Below are 14,815 nucleotides of genomic sequence, written 5' to 3' on the forward strand. Positions count from 1 at the left end.
AACCCCCTTAACCGAAAATAATTTTTCCAGAACGATTTGAAAATTTTTTTTTCCGCCCAAAAATTTCAGGGAAACATATCGGTAATATGGTCAGACATTATTATATTTTTCGGTAAAGAATTTTTTTCTTGAAAATGCGTAGGATTTCGAGGGTATGTGTAATGACCAAAAATGATTGTAGTTGACCCCCGCAGCCGAAAATAATTTTTCCAGAACGATTTGAAATTTTTGAATTTAATTGTTAATAACTTTTAGGTTGGATTTTAGTGAGGAAATTAGTGAGCGAGTAATTCTGCTATGTTAGTACTTTCAGTCCCAGAGTTTCGTAAGTAACAATTTTATTTACGTCAGAGTCTTAGTTTTCGTATCATAATTCAAAATTATTTTTGTTTGCTCATATTCAGGTTGGATTTTAAATTAGAATTAAAGCAAATTTATTCACTGGTTCTCACGTGTTGCTTTCCGGTTTTATTTGTCGAACAAAGTCGTTAAATAGTAATAAATGGATTCTTCGACTCTAAATAAATCTCTCCCAATTAAAAATAACTTTATAACTTTGCTATCTCGCACAGATTGTCTGTCCACGCGTGTCAAGAATTAAGTAAAGTTTTTTGAAGAAGCGATCAAACGGAGCTGTTCGTTCCCGGGAGTGTGTCAATTACAGATTGTTCGACGTTAGCAGTGCAAGAGCTATCTCGTAGACTCGCCTTCAGAAACAATATTTAATGAAACTGAAGGAAGCTTTTAAGAGAGGTCCAAGAATGCTTTTAGTTGTATTGCAACCGGAAATTGCTCTAATTTATCTTCGTAACGCTTAGCAATCCCACGAACGAAAAATAGAACCGATGCTTGCCTTGCAATTTTGTAAATTGCGCTTCCTCATTTTCTCTTAATTAAAGACGTTCTGATTGCCTGTCGTTCACGTGATACAATTAACTCTACGCTTAAGGTGCTTTGATTTTTATCTGTACAAAGAATATAAATTTCAAATGTCCTGAAAGCAGAGGGTACAAATACAGACAGCTAACAACCTAACTTCTTCGAAGTACAGCGCACTGTTTTGAAGGATTAACGCATTCCGTTTCGTCTGAGAAACGTGCAGTATTGCACAGCGCTTGCAGGGGAAACTGAAACGAGAGTGAAATATCGGAAAACGAAAAATTTTGAGAAGTTGGATTATTGACGTACACGGGTATATGGGGCGCAACGAAGCGTCGATACGCTTTCGTGATCCCGAAAATCCAACGAAATGCTGCACGCATACTATGCTTCGATATTTTACACGAATTTTACCAAACAGAGCTACTTTATTCTCTTTCACACACGCAATATCACTGAACTTGAAATTGAAATTAATTTGGACAATTTCATCTATTAAAACTGATATCGAAGATAAATTATTTTTCAAACGTTTACACATTTCTACGTGAGAAACTCACTTTCTAGCATTTAATAGCAGCATTTCTTTTATAATTCATTTTATTCTGAAAAATATTATAAGGTTGCGCTGAAATACAGGATACGCTCCTACGACGTGATCGATTTTGAAATTGAAAACTTTTTTATTGAAATGGCTGGTAGATTGTCACCGGTGCAATATTCGAAGCAATTTCAGATCGAATTTGTTTCACTCGTTTCCGAAGTCTTTCCAGAATTTAAAGGTCGAATTATCGATAGGCAATTTTATTAAGTGCGAACACAATGAAATTTTGAAACTCTTCTAATTTATTTGCTCATTCGCTGTCAGACTTTATTCCGACGACTAGGTTTGAAGAACAAACGATGAACTTATCGAGTTAGTCGTATAAATCGAGAGCACGGTTAGCTTCTCGACGCGTCGATGTTATCGAGAAGTGGTCGAAATGATGCTTTGTAATTTTTATCGCCGCGTGCGTAGCCGATAATTGAATAATCCGGGAACCGCAATCACGTAATTGCGTGACTAACGGCGACGCCGGGACGCGCTCGCGCCACCCACGATCAACATCAAATTTCATTGCGTGGCATTTAACGAGGCTTACCGGCAGGATTATTCAAATTTCCGTTTGTCCGGAGAAGTAACTGCCGGAGGGCTTCGCAGCAAGCTCGAGTGCAAATAAAAGAAAACCCCCCGGGGCTGGTGAAGCCGATAGGACGAACGGAACGGAACGGAGATGGATTTTGATTAAATTGCTGGGACACTGGTGCGAGTGAGCGAGGCACAGTCGAAGAATTTCGCGAGAGAAACGACCGGACAAGAACTAGAAACAAGAAAACTGAAAGAAAAAAAAAACTCGCAGAGTAAAAGAAACACTTTTTCCTCGATTTAAGAAGAGGGGGGTATCGTTTCGTTGGGAAAAGAGCAGCAAAGAGGGGAAATAGCTTTTCAGAAAGTTCATCGTTTGCATAGCGATTCAGTTTTGCGCGGAACAGCTGAAACAGAAAGAGAACTCTTTGTTTCTCGAACGGGGAAAAATTTAGAGAAAATGTATCGTAGTTGCAAGTTTTGTATTCGCGATTGCGTACGGTTTCTGAAATAGTAATCGAGAGAAGAAGCTTTGCGCCAAACTAGCTTCGAAGAAAATTAGAGTGTTAAATTGTACTCGTTACGGGGTAAAAACGGACATTCATTAATATTCATTAATATTCCAGATGGTGCGCACAAAACGTCGTAACCTCCCACAGAGTGTAAAATTACGAGATTATTCCGCTCATAACGTAGGGTCTGCAGTATTTATTGCACAAAGGATGGTCATGCTTTGCGTTCAAAGGGAACAGGAGTTATGTTTACGTTCCGGGAAACCCACGATCACATCTTGCACTAGTATCACAGTCGTATAATTTCACGTACATGTACTTGTGACTTTGACGTTAACAGAATTTCAATTTTAACTTGTTAAATGTAAGGAAATCTGTACTTCAGACATCTAAATAAGATGTAATTTTCTGTGAGTTTCTTACAATATATTGTGAATTTAAAAAATATTATATTCGACAGTAAACGATTTCAATCTATTCTTTGTGTAAAGAAATATCCACTTTGTAATGAAAGTTTACCATTTCGCGATACATTGTGTGCCACGTCCAGCTGAACCGAGTTTAAGAATAATAGAATTTAATATAATGCTCGCAACGAGAACGTTACGAATTATTATTGAATGTAATAATCACTGACGTGGACCAGAGTTTTCTTCGATAAACAAATAAATAACTGAATTGACCTACCATATAAATTTCAATCAATGAGGAACTTTGTCGGCCGGTGCATTCAAGCTTCAATTAACTGACGATTGCAATAATTTAAAGCAACGATACAAAGTTGATTAACAAACGCGCGAGTCGCTGCAGTTCATTCCATAGAAAATTGTTGTTCCGTTCACCACCGGTTGATATTTGATAAATTAATTACAACAAATTGGACATTTTAGTTCGCAATGGAATTTGAAATTATCGTGTCTATTATTAGACAGAGCGTTCATTAATGTATTTCCAGTAATTACTTCAATTTAACCCAATGATTTTATTATGATATTCAAATGAATGAACTGCGAACTAATTAAATAGACGGAATATATATGTCCTCCGTTAATATATTTCATTTCCTAGCGACGGAGTTTCGCAGGATTCAATATCAATTGCTACCAGAATATACCAATAAATGTTTCAGTTATAACTTGACACATTAATCATTGACACATAGGAGCTAACTCAAACGAACGTATATACGCGTACACCTGTAATAAATATACTTCGACTATACAAATATTGTTATGAAATAAAAAATAATATTCAGGGTGTTCAGCCAACCTTGGGAAAATTTTTAATGGGGGATTCTAGAGGCTAAAATAAGGCGAAAATCAAGAATACCAACTTGTTGATGGTGGCTTCGTTAAGAAGTTATGAATGTTCAAAGTTTCGCCAATACTGAATTTTTTTCTCGGAAATGGTTAGGATTTCGAGGGTATGTGTATTCACCAAAAATGATTGTAATTGACCCCTACAACTAAAAATAATTTTTCCAGAACGATTTCAAATTTTTTAATTTTGTCGAAAAATTTCACACCTTCTCGAATTTTTTTCTCGAAAATGGTTAGGATTTCGAGGGTATGTCTAATGACCAAACATGATTGTAATTGACCCCCACAGACGAAAATAATTTTTCCAGAACGATTTGAAATTTTTTTTTTCGCCGAAAAATTTCAGGGAAACATATCAATGTATAGTCAGACATTATTATATTTTTCGCTCAGGAATTTTTTTCTCGAAAGGGCGTAGGATTTCGGGGGTATGTGTATTCATCAAAAATGATTGTAATCGACCCCCGCAACTGAAAATAATTTTTCCGTAAGTGATTTGAAATTTTTTAATTTAATTGAAGCCTCAATCAACAAATTGATATTCTTTACTTTGGTCTCCAGAATCTCCCAGGGGTGATCGAACCCCCTATCTATATCTTGCCAAAATTGAATAGACAGTATCAATGATTTTTCTTGATGAGACAAAACTTGATTTTTAACGTAGGAACACGTACAGGATGACAATTGTATTATTTTTCCAAAGGGACGAGTAAATTCGCGGACCAGTTTCGTTTCATTCGGCGAATTCTCAACTTTTCGGGGGATTTCATGCAGACTGCTCGTTAAAAGTTAATACGACAACGTTCTACGTGTTTATTTTCAATCTCTTTCTCTTAACCTCTGTCCTCCTTCAATTTCTTTCACTCGACAACGGAGCTTTTCCGCAACAGTTCCATTGTCGGGGAAGACTCGTTTTCGATGGTCGCGTTTCTCGAGAGGAGGCGGACCGAGGCGCGTTCCGCGGGCAGAATTTTAAGCGAGCAGATCCAGGAAATTAGGAAGATTTGATCAGTGGGCCCTGGAATTACAAATAACCTCATTATCGTGGCAAAGGCACACGCCGTGTCGAGACAGTTGCGATTTATACCGCCGAATTTCCTTTTTACCCGTCGCGACCCCCCAACGCGCACGTGCGAGCCAGAGAAAGGTCATTAGGTGACTTAAATTGAGCTCCAACAGCACTCGAGCAACTCGACCTAGCGGGAAGTCCTCTGTTTCTCTCGCTTAAAAAAAGAGGTCCCGACGAAAATCGTTAGCAACGGAGGAAGTATTTTTTAAGCAACGAACGGGAAACGCTACGATATTTCACCGAGATTCTACCACGCTCCCTTGTCAAGATATTTATACCAATAATATAACAAGAAATATTATGCAAATAATTAAAAAATATTGAACGTCCATTCCTTTCGTCGACTGCTATCTATATCGAAAGGACGAAAACTACCCCCAATGTTAGGAATAAAATACTTATTACAATTAAAGAATAATTACTAATAGAAAATATTAAGAATATTATCTCGAATCAAGCAGAGAGGAAAGTGGAATGATTATTCAGAACCTGTCTCGAACGATTTCAACCCCATAATGCATACGAATATTTAAAACAAATATGTATTTAGTAGTTCAAGCTTCTTTTTTACTCGCGTGAAATAATTTTTCATTACCGTAGGCGTGGACAATGACGAGTTTCGAACTCTTCTTTCATTTGATATTTTTTGCGAAATTGTACGCTGAAAATTAATTACACCCACGCTGGAACGTAATTGCAACGATGAAATACGATAGTTTGTAAGGTATCTGTTTCCATGCTGTCTACCCTCGTGGTTCAGTCGGGGAAGCTAGTAAATAAATTGAACGGAGCTCTTTGGGTACTCGAATATTCAAAACGGCATGAAAATATACTTCTTCTCCCCGACCTAAAATTAAAAACTACTGATAATGGTTTTCTACGTTGAATAACAAATATCTACGCGTGTAATTTACTTGTATAAACAATCATAAACCGAATATGTTACGGAACCAAATAACTTCTCTATCTTGTCAATTTAGGTTGAAATTTTTAATTACACTATACATGGAGTGTATTGCAAATTATTTTTGAAAATGAAGCGACAATACAATAATCGTTTCGAATAACTAAGCACACAAAATTCTTTCAAATTATAACAATTAAACAAGTCAGACAAAGGGGAAGAAGGGAGAAAAAAATCGTGGAAATTTTAAATATTATTTTACCCCCGGTTTTACAAAACGTTGCAACTTCTTTATTGCTCCTCTTAGAATCTGTACTCTCGTAAGAAAGAAATGAATCTCCAAAATTTTCCACGACATTAATTTTTTCTACGTCCGTACTCGAAACCATTCTTCATTGTCTGGAGTCTCGCAGAGTTTCGTTTTTCCACTTTCATCCTCTCAAGTGGAAGTTGCTTTGCCGTTGCACTCTGATATATTCCAGATTAATGCAAACGGCTAATGTTATGTTAATGTTCGTCGCGGCGGTATTAGTGGTCTTGCCTTGAATACCGTAAATACGGAACAGAATAATCCGCGTGTTAACCGGGGCTTCCAGTTCGAGGCTGCGACCCACCCAAGATGGTGGGTGAATCCGAGCCTTCTTCGTGACTCACCCACTTACTTCCCCTAAGAGAATGTTGGGAAACGAGCGAACGCGGGCGAAAAGATAAGAGAAATTTACAATGAAAACCTGGAAATGAAATTGAACTGCGTACAATTTCTACGTCTTGTTGCGTTCCCTCCATCAATACGCCCCCGCGTCGAAGAAATAACAAGCTCGAAAGAAATTTAAGGAAACAACACGTACAGTAAAAATTTTCTTCCCGAAGTGCTCTTTCGGTAGCCAACGGAAACTTTCTTCTTGGAATATTGGTAAAGTTCTGAGAAGAGACTGAAAAATTCTGCTTAGCAATTCCCGTGCAGATGTCAGACACAAAATCTACTTGTTAATTTCACGGATTAAAAAAATTAAAATACAAGGGCTCTACATGTTTGTATTGTGTATGAAACAGTAGGTTGTTGCAAATTCAAGAAGAAGCTGGTAAAATGAGATTAAAATTCTGCCAGGTAGAAGCTAGGAGAGATTTCACTAACGCAAGATAAATCGGTTGTTGAAACGATGAATTGGTAACAAGGGGATGCAAATGAATTAATTTCAGGAGCTTAAGAACAATTAAAAATATTTGCATGGTTTTTAGAGCAACAAAAGGTTATCAATTACTGTATAACGGGTATACCATAGAAGATAGTGAATAATAACGAAAGAGAAAAATGTTTCGATGCATAAATGCGAAAGAGAGATGCAGTATTGTCAGAGTGACAGTAATTGGACGTTTTACCTATTCAAGATTTTCAGCCATCGAAGGGGAACGAACGAGCAGTTTCAGGAAGCAGGGAGGATAACATTGTGACACATTGAGGAAGAGAAATCGCGACGCTTTGAAAGAAATTACTGTACAGATCGCCATAGGTACGCGTTGATCGTACATCAAGACCGTGTATCGACGCTCTAGCGGCAACCGAGAGGCTCGTTACGTTCTCGACAATTAATTACCCTTCGTAAAACTGCGGGACGCCGACGATTTGTCTTCATTGGAGTGGCGACCTATCAGGGCGTGCGAGTCCGCGATACGCGGGGAAGAAAGGGCCGCGAAAGGAAGAAACGACGGAGGCGAGAATGACGAGGGATGGATAAAATACCGTCGAAAGTAAATTTGCGAGGACGCAAAAAGGAACACGCGCCACTTCGCCGTCCTCCTTCCGGTATCGAATCATCCATCAATTGTTTTATAATATCGCGGCGTCGTTTGTCAATCTTTTTGCCCTGTTCGCGCACTCGATATCCGTATATACGACGCGGGCCCTAAAGGATGTAGTCGGTAGCCGTTCACGGCGCGGCTCAGGAAACAGCTGCTGGGGAAAACCACACGTCCTTCGGGAACTAATCGTTAACCGTTCACGTAGAAAATTGCTCGATCCTTTCCGTTGTTTTTCGTTGGCTCCAAGGTTTTACGTGCAATTGTGTTAGACCAGCAAATCGAGTCAGGTTTTCTACGTTTCCTAAAATTTAATTTTCCCGTTGACTTTCTTCGGGAGCGTCGAACCGAATAACGCTTTGTCGGGGCCACGATTTCACCCACCCACGAATTCGACGATACGTTGCTTATTTTCTCGTCGCGAACTCGCCCAGTTGTTATTGATAAAATTTCATCGAGATCTGCTGGGTCATTTCCGGAAAATGTGACTGTGAACTTATAGATTTGTTCGAAACTGGAAATTCAACATTGTCGCGGCTTGCAGTGTTACAAAGGCCGAAGGGCTCGAATAAATTGATGGATAGGGTGGGAATTGATTACAATGTTATTTCGAATAACGAACATTTCCCGCGAACAATTTCCAAACTGGGGCGCGATAGCGTGTAATGCTTGGTCGTATCGCGTTTTACTTTAAAGACTATTACCGCGATATTTGACATGAAATCGTGGCGATCGGTCAATTAGTGGTTTGATCATTTGCAGACCTGTCATTCACATCGCCATAGTAACCGATTGAGATTGATAGACAACAAACGTTGAATCGAGTTCAATGCTCCAGTGTGCACATTTATATTAAATCGATCTTTAACGTCGGTATAAACTATTGGAAATATATTGAATATTCTATTTTAACAGACTCTTCGCTTTTCAGGAACCCAAAAATTCAGAAAATATTGAAACATCGCTAGCGTTGTTCGTAACACAAAATCAAGTTATTCGATCGATTTTCAACGTCGATGTAAACAATTCACCAGAAACATACTAAATATTCTATTTTAACAAACTCTTAGTTTCGTTAACAGGAGAAAGGGAACCCAAAAATTCAGAAAATATTGAAACATCGCTAGCGTTGTTCGTAACACAAAATCAAGTTATTCGATCGATTTTCAACGTCGATGTAAACAATTCACCAGAAACATATTGAATATTCTATTTTAACAAACGCTTAGTTTCGTCAAGAAGGGAAAGGAACCCAGAAATGGAAAAAATATTCAATCATATTTCATTTCCGCCATAATGCAAATTATGAAAATGGAATCAAACGGTGAGAAACGTAGAGAAATGATTAGACAAATATTGCATTTTTTTTCATACCTATACAACTGCATTACAATGAAATACACAAAAACAAATAATTTAAATTTTTAATAGCTACCCTGAGGAAGACAACTACGGTCGAAACTTCGAATGGAAAATTGATACGCTGAAATAATTTTGTTTAAACTATCTTCATGGCGTATTTCTGGCGTTTTCCGCAGCGCGATCAGTTCAGAAAAGTAGTAATATTCCGTGACAGCGGCACCCGCGCGATTTTGACGCGATCTCGTTCGTTTTATTTAATGCCAGCCGTTAGTCACCGACTATCGGGCATTGGAAATCATAGGGGTGGTTCTCGATTTTCGCGTTGTATCTCCTTCCACCGTCCTTGCGCGGATTCATCGCCAGTGAAACGAAAGCCGACCGATGACGAGGATAATAAGGACTCGTTAGCCTCCGTGAATCCTGCGGAAGACCGAGTTTGCTTCCCGGCCAAATTCCAACCAACTTTTTCCAGCTCGATTGCGCTCGTTTCCGCGTGCCCTGCGAGATCAGCTTTTTAAAATGCCGGTAATTTCCATTTTTAACGAGCCACGGCGGAATCCCCTGGCGCTACGTCAGATTTATCTTACCTGCTCTAAACGGCCTGATCGTATAAAGAGAATTAATCGCGCGAAACTGTAGGAAAACCGCCGCCAGTATTTTTTTCGTTTGTTTGAAAAAGGTTATGGATAGGTTCGGCGAACTTCGCGTCGATGGAGATAGCAAATAATTACGCGTACGCGTTATAACTTTTCAAACAACAAATCGACGATGATTCTTCAATGAAATTTTAAAGAGTTTCAATGTAATTATACGAGTATATTTGCTGCATGATTCGGTATACTTCGAATCGTTCGAGTGTTTCGATGCGAGAGTATATCAACTTTCGAACACGAACCAATCGATGGTATCAAAATATGTCGCAGTATCTCATCGCTAATTGGCTATTAATTAAAAGCGCGTTTAGTAGTTTCTCGCGCCGCGGTCCTGCATGTATTTGCGTATACATAAGCATCCGTTATGTGTTAAGTATCACGTGAATAACGGCTCCGTGGAATTAGAAGGAACTTAAGAAGTTTGCATATTAAAATTTTTAATTGAGTTACGAACTTATAAATCGGAAAGTTGTGCCTCGTCGTGGCCGCACTCCTTTAGTTATGACAGAAAAAAGTAACTCGTAAAACTACAACGATCTTTGGTTACTGGTCAGAATATCAAAAACATAGTCATAGTCTGCTGCGAAAGTGATTTGCTCGATAGAAATTCGTATAAATACAAAGTGATCGTTCGAATAAAATTATTCAAGTTTCAAAGGAAAATTATCTGAATTAAAGATTGATGGATTTAATAAATTGTATACTCAAGTTCCATATCTCGATGTATTTCTGGAACCGTTTCTCCCATGTCAGTATGTCAAACCGTCGAGACGAGAAAACGGGAAAAGGAACAGGACAAGATCAAGATCCCGAAGGAATACAGGAAAACAGGACTCTCTGTTTTCGTTCCATTCATCGAAACTAGATCCCAAATATAAAGGATCGCGAAGAAGATAACAGCAGAGTGAAATACGAAACTTCGATCCCCGGTTGGCAAAATTAACCAAAGTTTTCAACTAAAGATGCTGAGCGGACGCAGGAGATATCTGCGGACGTCAATCGGGAAGAATCTTCTTTGTCAGTCGTGAAACAGTCTCTGTCACCTTACTATATGGTAATTTAAATCGTCTTTGTACAATAATAGAAAAGTTTTTCAATTCATAGACTCATGGTTTAATCAGTGCCAAAAGTTTGTTTCCAACTTCATAAAATTTAGAAAATTCATGCAAGGACAAGGTTGAAAATTTATGTCAATTTCATTAAATACAAATATACAGGGTGTTCGTCCACCCCTGGGAAAAATTTTTCCAGAACGATTTGAAACTATTATTTTACTGAAATTTTTCGGCGAAAAAAAAATTCTTTAAATCGTTTTGGAAAAATTATTTTCAATTGCAGGGGTCAATTACAATCATTTTTGGTCATTATACATACCCCCGAAATCCTACGCACTTTCGAGAAAAAAATTCCTTACCAAAAATGTAATGTCTGACCATACCATTGATATGTTTCCCTGAAATTTTTCGACGAAAAAAAAAAGATTTGAAATCGATCTGAAAAAATTATTTTCGGTTGAGGGGGTCAATTACAATCATTTTTGGTGAATAGACATACCCCCGAAATCGTGCGCATTTTCGAGAAAAAAAAAGAAAAGAGGCGGAACTTTAAACGTTAATAACTTTTTAAGGAAGCCTCCATCAACAAATTGGTATTCTTGATTTTCGTCCTATTTTGACCTCTAGAATCTCCCATTATAATTTTTCCCAGGGGTGGCCGAACACCCTGTATATTACAGACGACAAATAAGGTATAATTCAAAATTGTGACAGGACATAAATATATTCAAACCATTGTTCTAACACGAAGTATAAATGATTCGTTTGAGCATCGTTAAAAATTCGATACAAAATTTCGTACAGTCTGCAAAACTACGCGTAGTCTCTCGCGATACAGAATTTCCAAGAGTTGCAACTGGAAAAGGGGGCAATCGCGTGGCCACGTTTCTCCTCGTACCCTTACGAATTGCAAAAACGTGTTTGCAAGGTTGCAAAAACTACACCGCGCCAAAATTGCAACGAGAAAACGTTGCCTCCACGTTGCCAATCATGCCAGACGAAGCCTAGTTAGTATCCACGGCGCAAGAAGGACGAAAATTTCTCAACGAGGCAAAGCAACGTCGAGGTAACCGTGTGCGTGTCTTCGTGTGTGCACGCGTGGCGAGGAAGAAATCTTGGAGCACACGAGGAAAGCAGGAAAAAGAGGCGAAACAGACGAGGAAGTCGCGGGTAGGGGGTGGGAGGAAGGGAGGGGAGAGCACGTAGAAGCGGCCAAGAGAAGAAATAAAAGTCGAAAGCCGGGGACGAGCGAGCGAGACGAGACGGCAAGGGAAATAAAAAGAAATTGTCATCGTCCGGGTGGTTGCAACCACCCTTGTAACCGTACCCCTTACCCCTTGAGCTTTCCTCAGCCCCGCTTTACAGCCACTGTCATTTGTTTTTACGTTCGCTCCATGCCGTTCCTGAAAATCCTTCGCCTGTCGTGAACGCCGTTCGCCCCTCCTTGTCCTGCGAGATTTCGTCGTGGAATAGAGAGACACCGCTCTCGTCGAGAGAAGTTCAAACGCGCTGGCAATCTCCGGGATTCTCCCCCCCCCCTCTCTCTTTCGAACCCTTCTCGCGGAACAAGAAGGGCGCGCAAAGCTGACAGAAAATTTCGAAGTCTCTAGATAAAGGTGCCCCACCGCCCCCTCCCTCCCACAACCTTACCCTCTTCCCGTCTGTTAGAGTTTCTGGCGGAGGATACAGTTTTCTGGAAGAGCGCGAAAGCCCGGGCCCCGCTGTTTTCTATATTTCTCGGTGTGTTGAACTTACGGGTAAAGTTTTCAGATGAAATTCTGTTCAACTGCAAGATCAACCCGTGGATCTCGAGCGGGATTAACCCCGCTGGGGTATTGACTTTGAGAGAATGTCTGCCCGACATCTGTACGTTGGAACTTAACCGGTCGGGACCGTTGGATAATTTACCAAGTAGGATTAATAATACGGTCATGTGTTTTTAAACTTTCTCGGGCGTAACTTTTCGCGCCGTCGAATGATCGTGGCTACAGCGATAATCTGTTCCGACGGGGCCGGAGGGAAAGTTCCGTTCGTTTAGATTAGTTAGATAAATATACTCGTTACATTATTTCACTTCTCCGATGTTTACTTCGACCGCCAGTTAACCGAGGTGGTGTATTTTGTGGGGTTCCTTGCAATAACCGACAAACATTTCACGGATAATATTTCCATCGTCGCTACCTTCTGGCATAACAACTTTCTATACGTTTTATCGACGCGTTCGAATCAACGGGGTATATTTTTTTCGCGATGTTTTCATCCATTTCACCGACAGCGACTTTTATTCGATACCGTTTGCTTGTATTTGCCAAAGAGTTTCGAGAAACGTCGAAAATCATTTTTCATTTAATCCTAGAAAGCCCGATTTACGAGAGGTGCTTATCCATTCTAGTTTTAATAAAATATTAAAAATAAGGGTTGACAAGAGTCGAATTCGACGAGTTACAGTGAAACTTCGGTTATTGCATGATATTCGTTTCATGGTGTTGACAAGTGGAGGGGATGATCGCCTAGCAACAGGTAAAAGATTCCTATTAACCATTGTTATATTTTGATGCATACTTGAAATCCTCCTCAAAGATTTTATTTTATTTTCAGAGTGAATCGACGAAAAGGAGGACAATATTCTTTCCAGAGATAGCTACAGGTTCGTCGAAGGACGACGATTTTACAAAAGATTGAAGTTGATAGAGAATCTTTAAGCGTTGGTTAGAAGTCCCGTGCGTGAACTTTGCAAAAAAGTTTCAAGGAAAATAAAGAAAAAACTTCGATCTCATTCGCAAGAAAAGACGTCTGAGAAAAGTAGGCGCTCAAGGCGATAAAGACAGTATCGCGTATTAATTTTGCCAGACTATTTAATTAGCAAGGGCTAAGTAGAGAAGATAAGAGTTTAATGAATACAGATAGCCTTGTAATCTTAACAGTTTTCTTCTTCGTTCTTATCTGACATTTTACCATGACTCTTCATTCCTCGGAGGAACAATGGAACGAAATGAAATCTACACACCAAAAATGATACTCTTGCTTCAGTGACGAAGCACGTTTTCCTTCGTTCTTACGCTTTGACTCGAAGAATTTAGTGTATTATATATTTTTTCATTTAACATTCTGACCTTAGATTCTCTGGAAAACGTAGTTAATGTAAAATCTCAATAAAATAAACCAAGCATGTACCAGTGTCCAATGTAATCCCTAATCGTTTGTCCATAGTACAAACTTGACTGAAATTAATCTAGAAAAAGGACCGTTTATCTTTGTCTTGTTGATAAACACGTTATAAAAATAATATCCCAATTTATCTCAAATTCAATTGAAATTTCTGTTTAATAAAAAATTGTCTATTCCATGTAAGATATCCTTGCAATACGTTCGCGACCATTTACAATATCCATTCGCTCAAATAAACATGATTTTCTAAAAATGTAAGTTGCATTTCCTCCTAAGAAAGTCATAAATATTAATTCCTAAGACCATTATCTAATAATTTTGCAAGATAATTGCAAGTAAAAAGATATAAGTATTTCAGAAAATATTTACAAAATTTTTCATGCGTTCAAACCGAGCTCTAAACCACGCGAAATCTGAAAGAGCTGCAGAATCGTCGACAAAATTGCTGTTTGTACTCACGGATCGTTAAGTTGGCAGGCTTGACGATTTTCGGACAGACTCTGAAGAGACCCAACTTGAAGCGCACGCTGACGACATTCGCGAAACTTCGCGGCAAGTATGGAAGTTTCAACTTTTCCTCGGTGTGAAGCCAAGCAGGGCCTAAGAGCGCCGTGCTGAGAGCCGCGAGCGCCGCGATGCCGCAAACGACGCCGCATCTGGTCAATCTGATGCCACCAGGGCCACCCGAGCAGCACATCTTTGTCTCTGAGATCCCTCACTTTCTTCAGGATGACATCACTCGACTCGCAAGTAATCGCCTCGACGGTTTCAGCAATCCCCGCCTTTCTCTTCGGCAGAAAACTTTTCGCGAACTTCGACACATCATCGTGCGATTCGCTCACGAGTTCTGCGACACTCGGTACATTGTTCTTCCCCCTCTGGCCAGTTTTGAGTACCCTACGAGGAGTCCTGGAGCTCGAATAGTCTCTGGTTGACCATCCTGAAACATACAAAACGTTAAAGAGTGTTAG

The 14,815-nt window shown here is 39.3% G+C and overlaps 1 protein-coding gene across 1 annotated transcript in view; it reads right to left on the minus strand.

Moving 5' to 3' along the window:
* Positions 1–14,815, minus strand: part of LOC143341662 (uncharacterized) — a 200,699-nt gene that overhangs the window by 172,656 nt on the left and 13,228 nt on the right. Inside the window, exon 2 of the mRNA XM_076764646.1 lies at positions 14,304–14,784. Within this exon, the coding sequence (XP_076620761.1) occupies positions 14,304–14,541 (238 nt within the window). The 5' untranslated portion in view covers positions 14,542–14,784. The remainder of the gene's footprint in view (positions 1–14,303; positions 14,785–14,815) is intronic.

Source organism: Colletes latitarsis, chromosome 5 (genome assembly GCF_051014445.1).
Source record: "Colletes latitarsis isolate SP2378_abdomen chromosome 5, iyColLati1, whole genome shotgun sequence".
Taxonomy (NCBI): domain Eukaryota; kingdom Metazoa; phylum Arthropoda; class Insecta; order Hymenoptera; family Colletidae; genus Colletes; species Colletes latitarsis.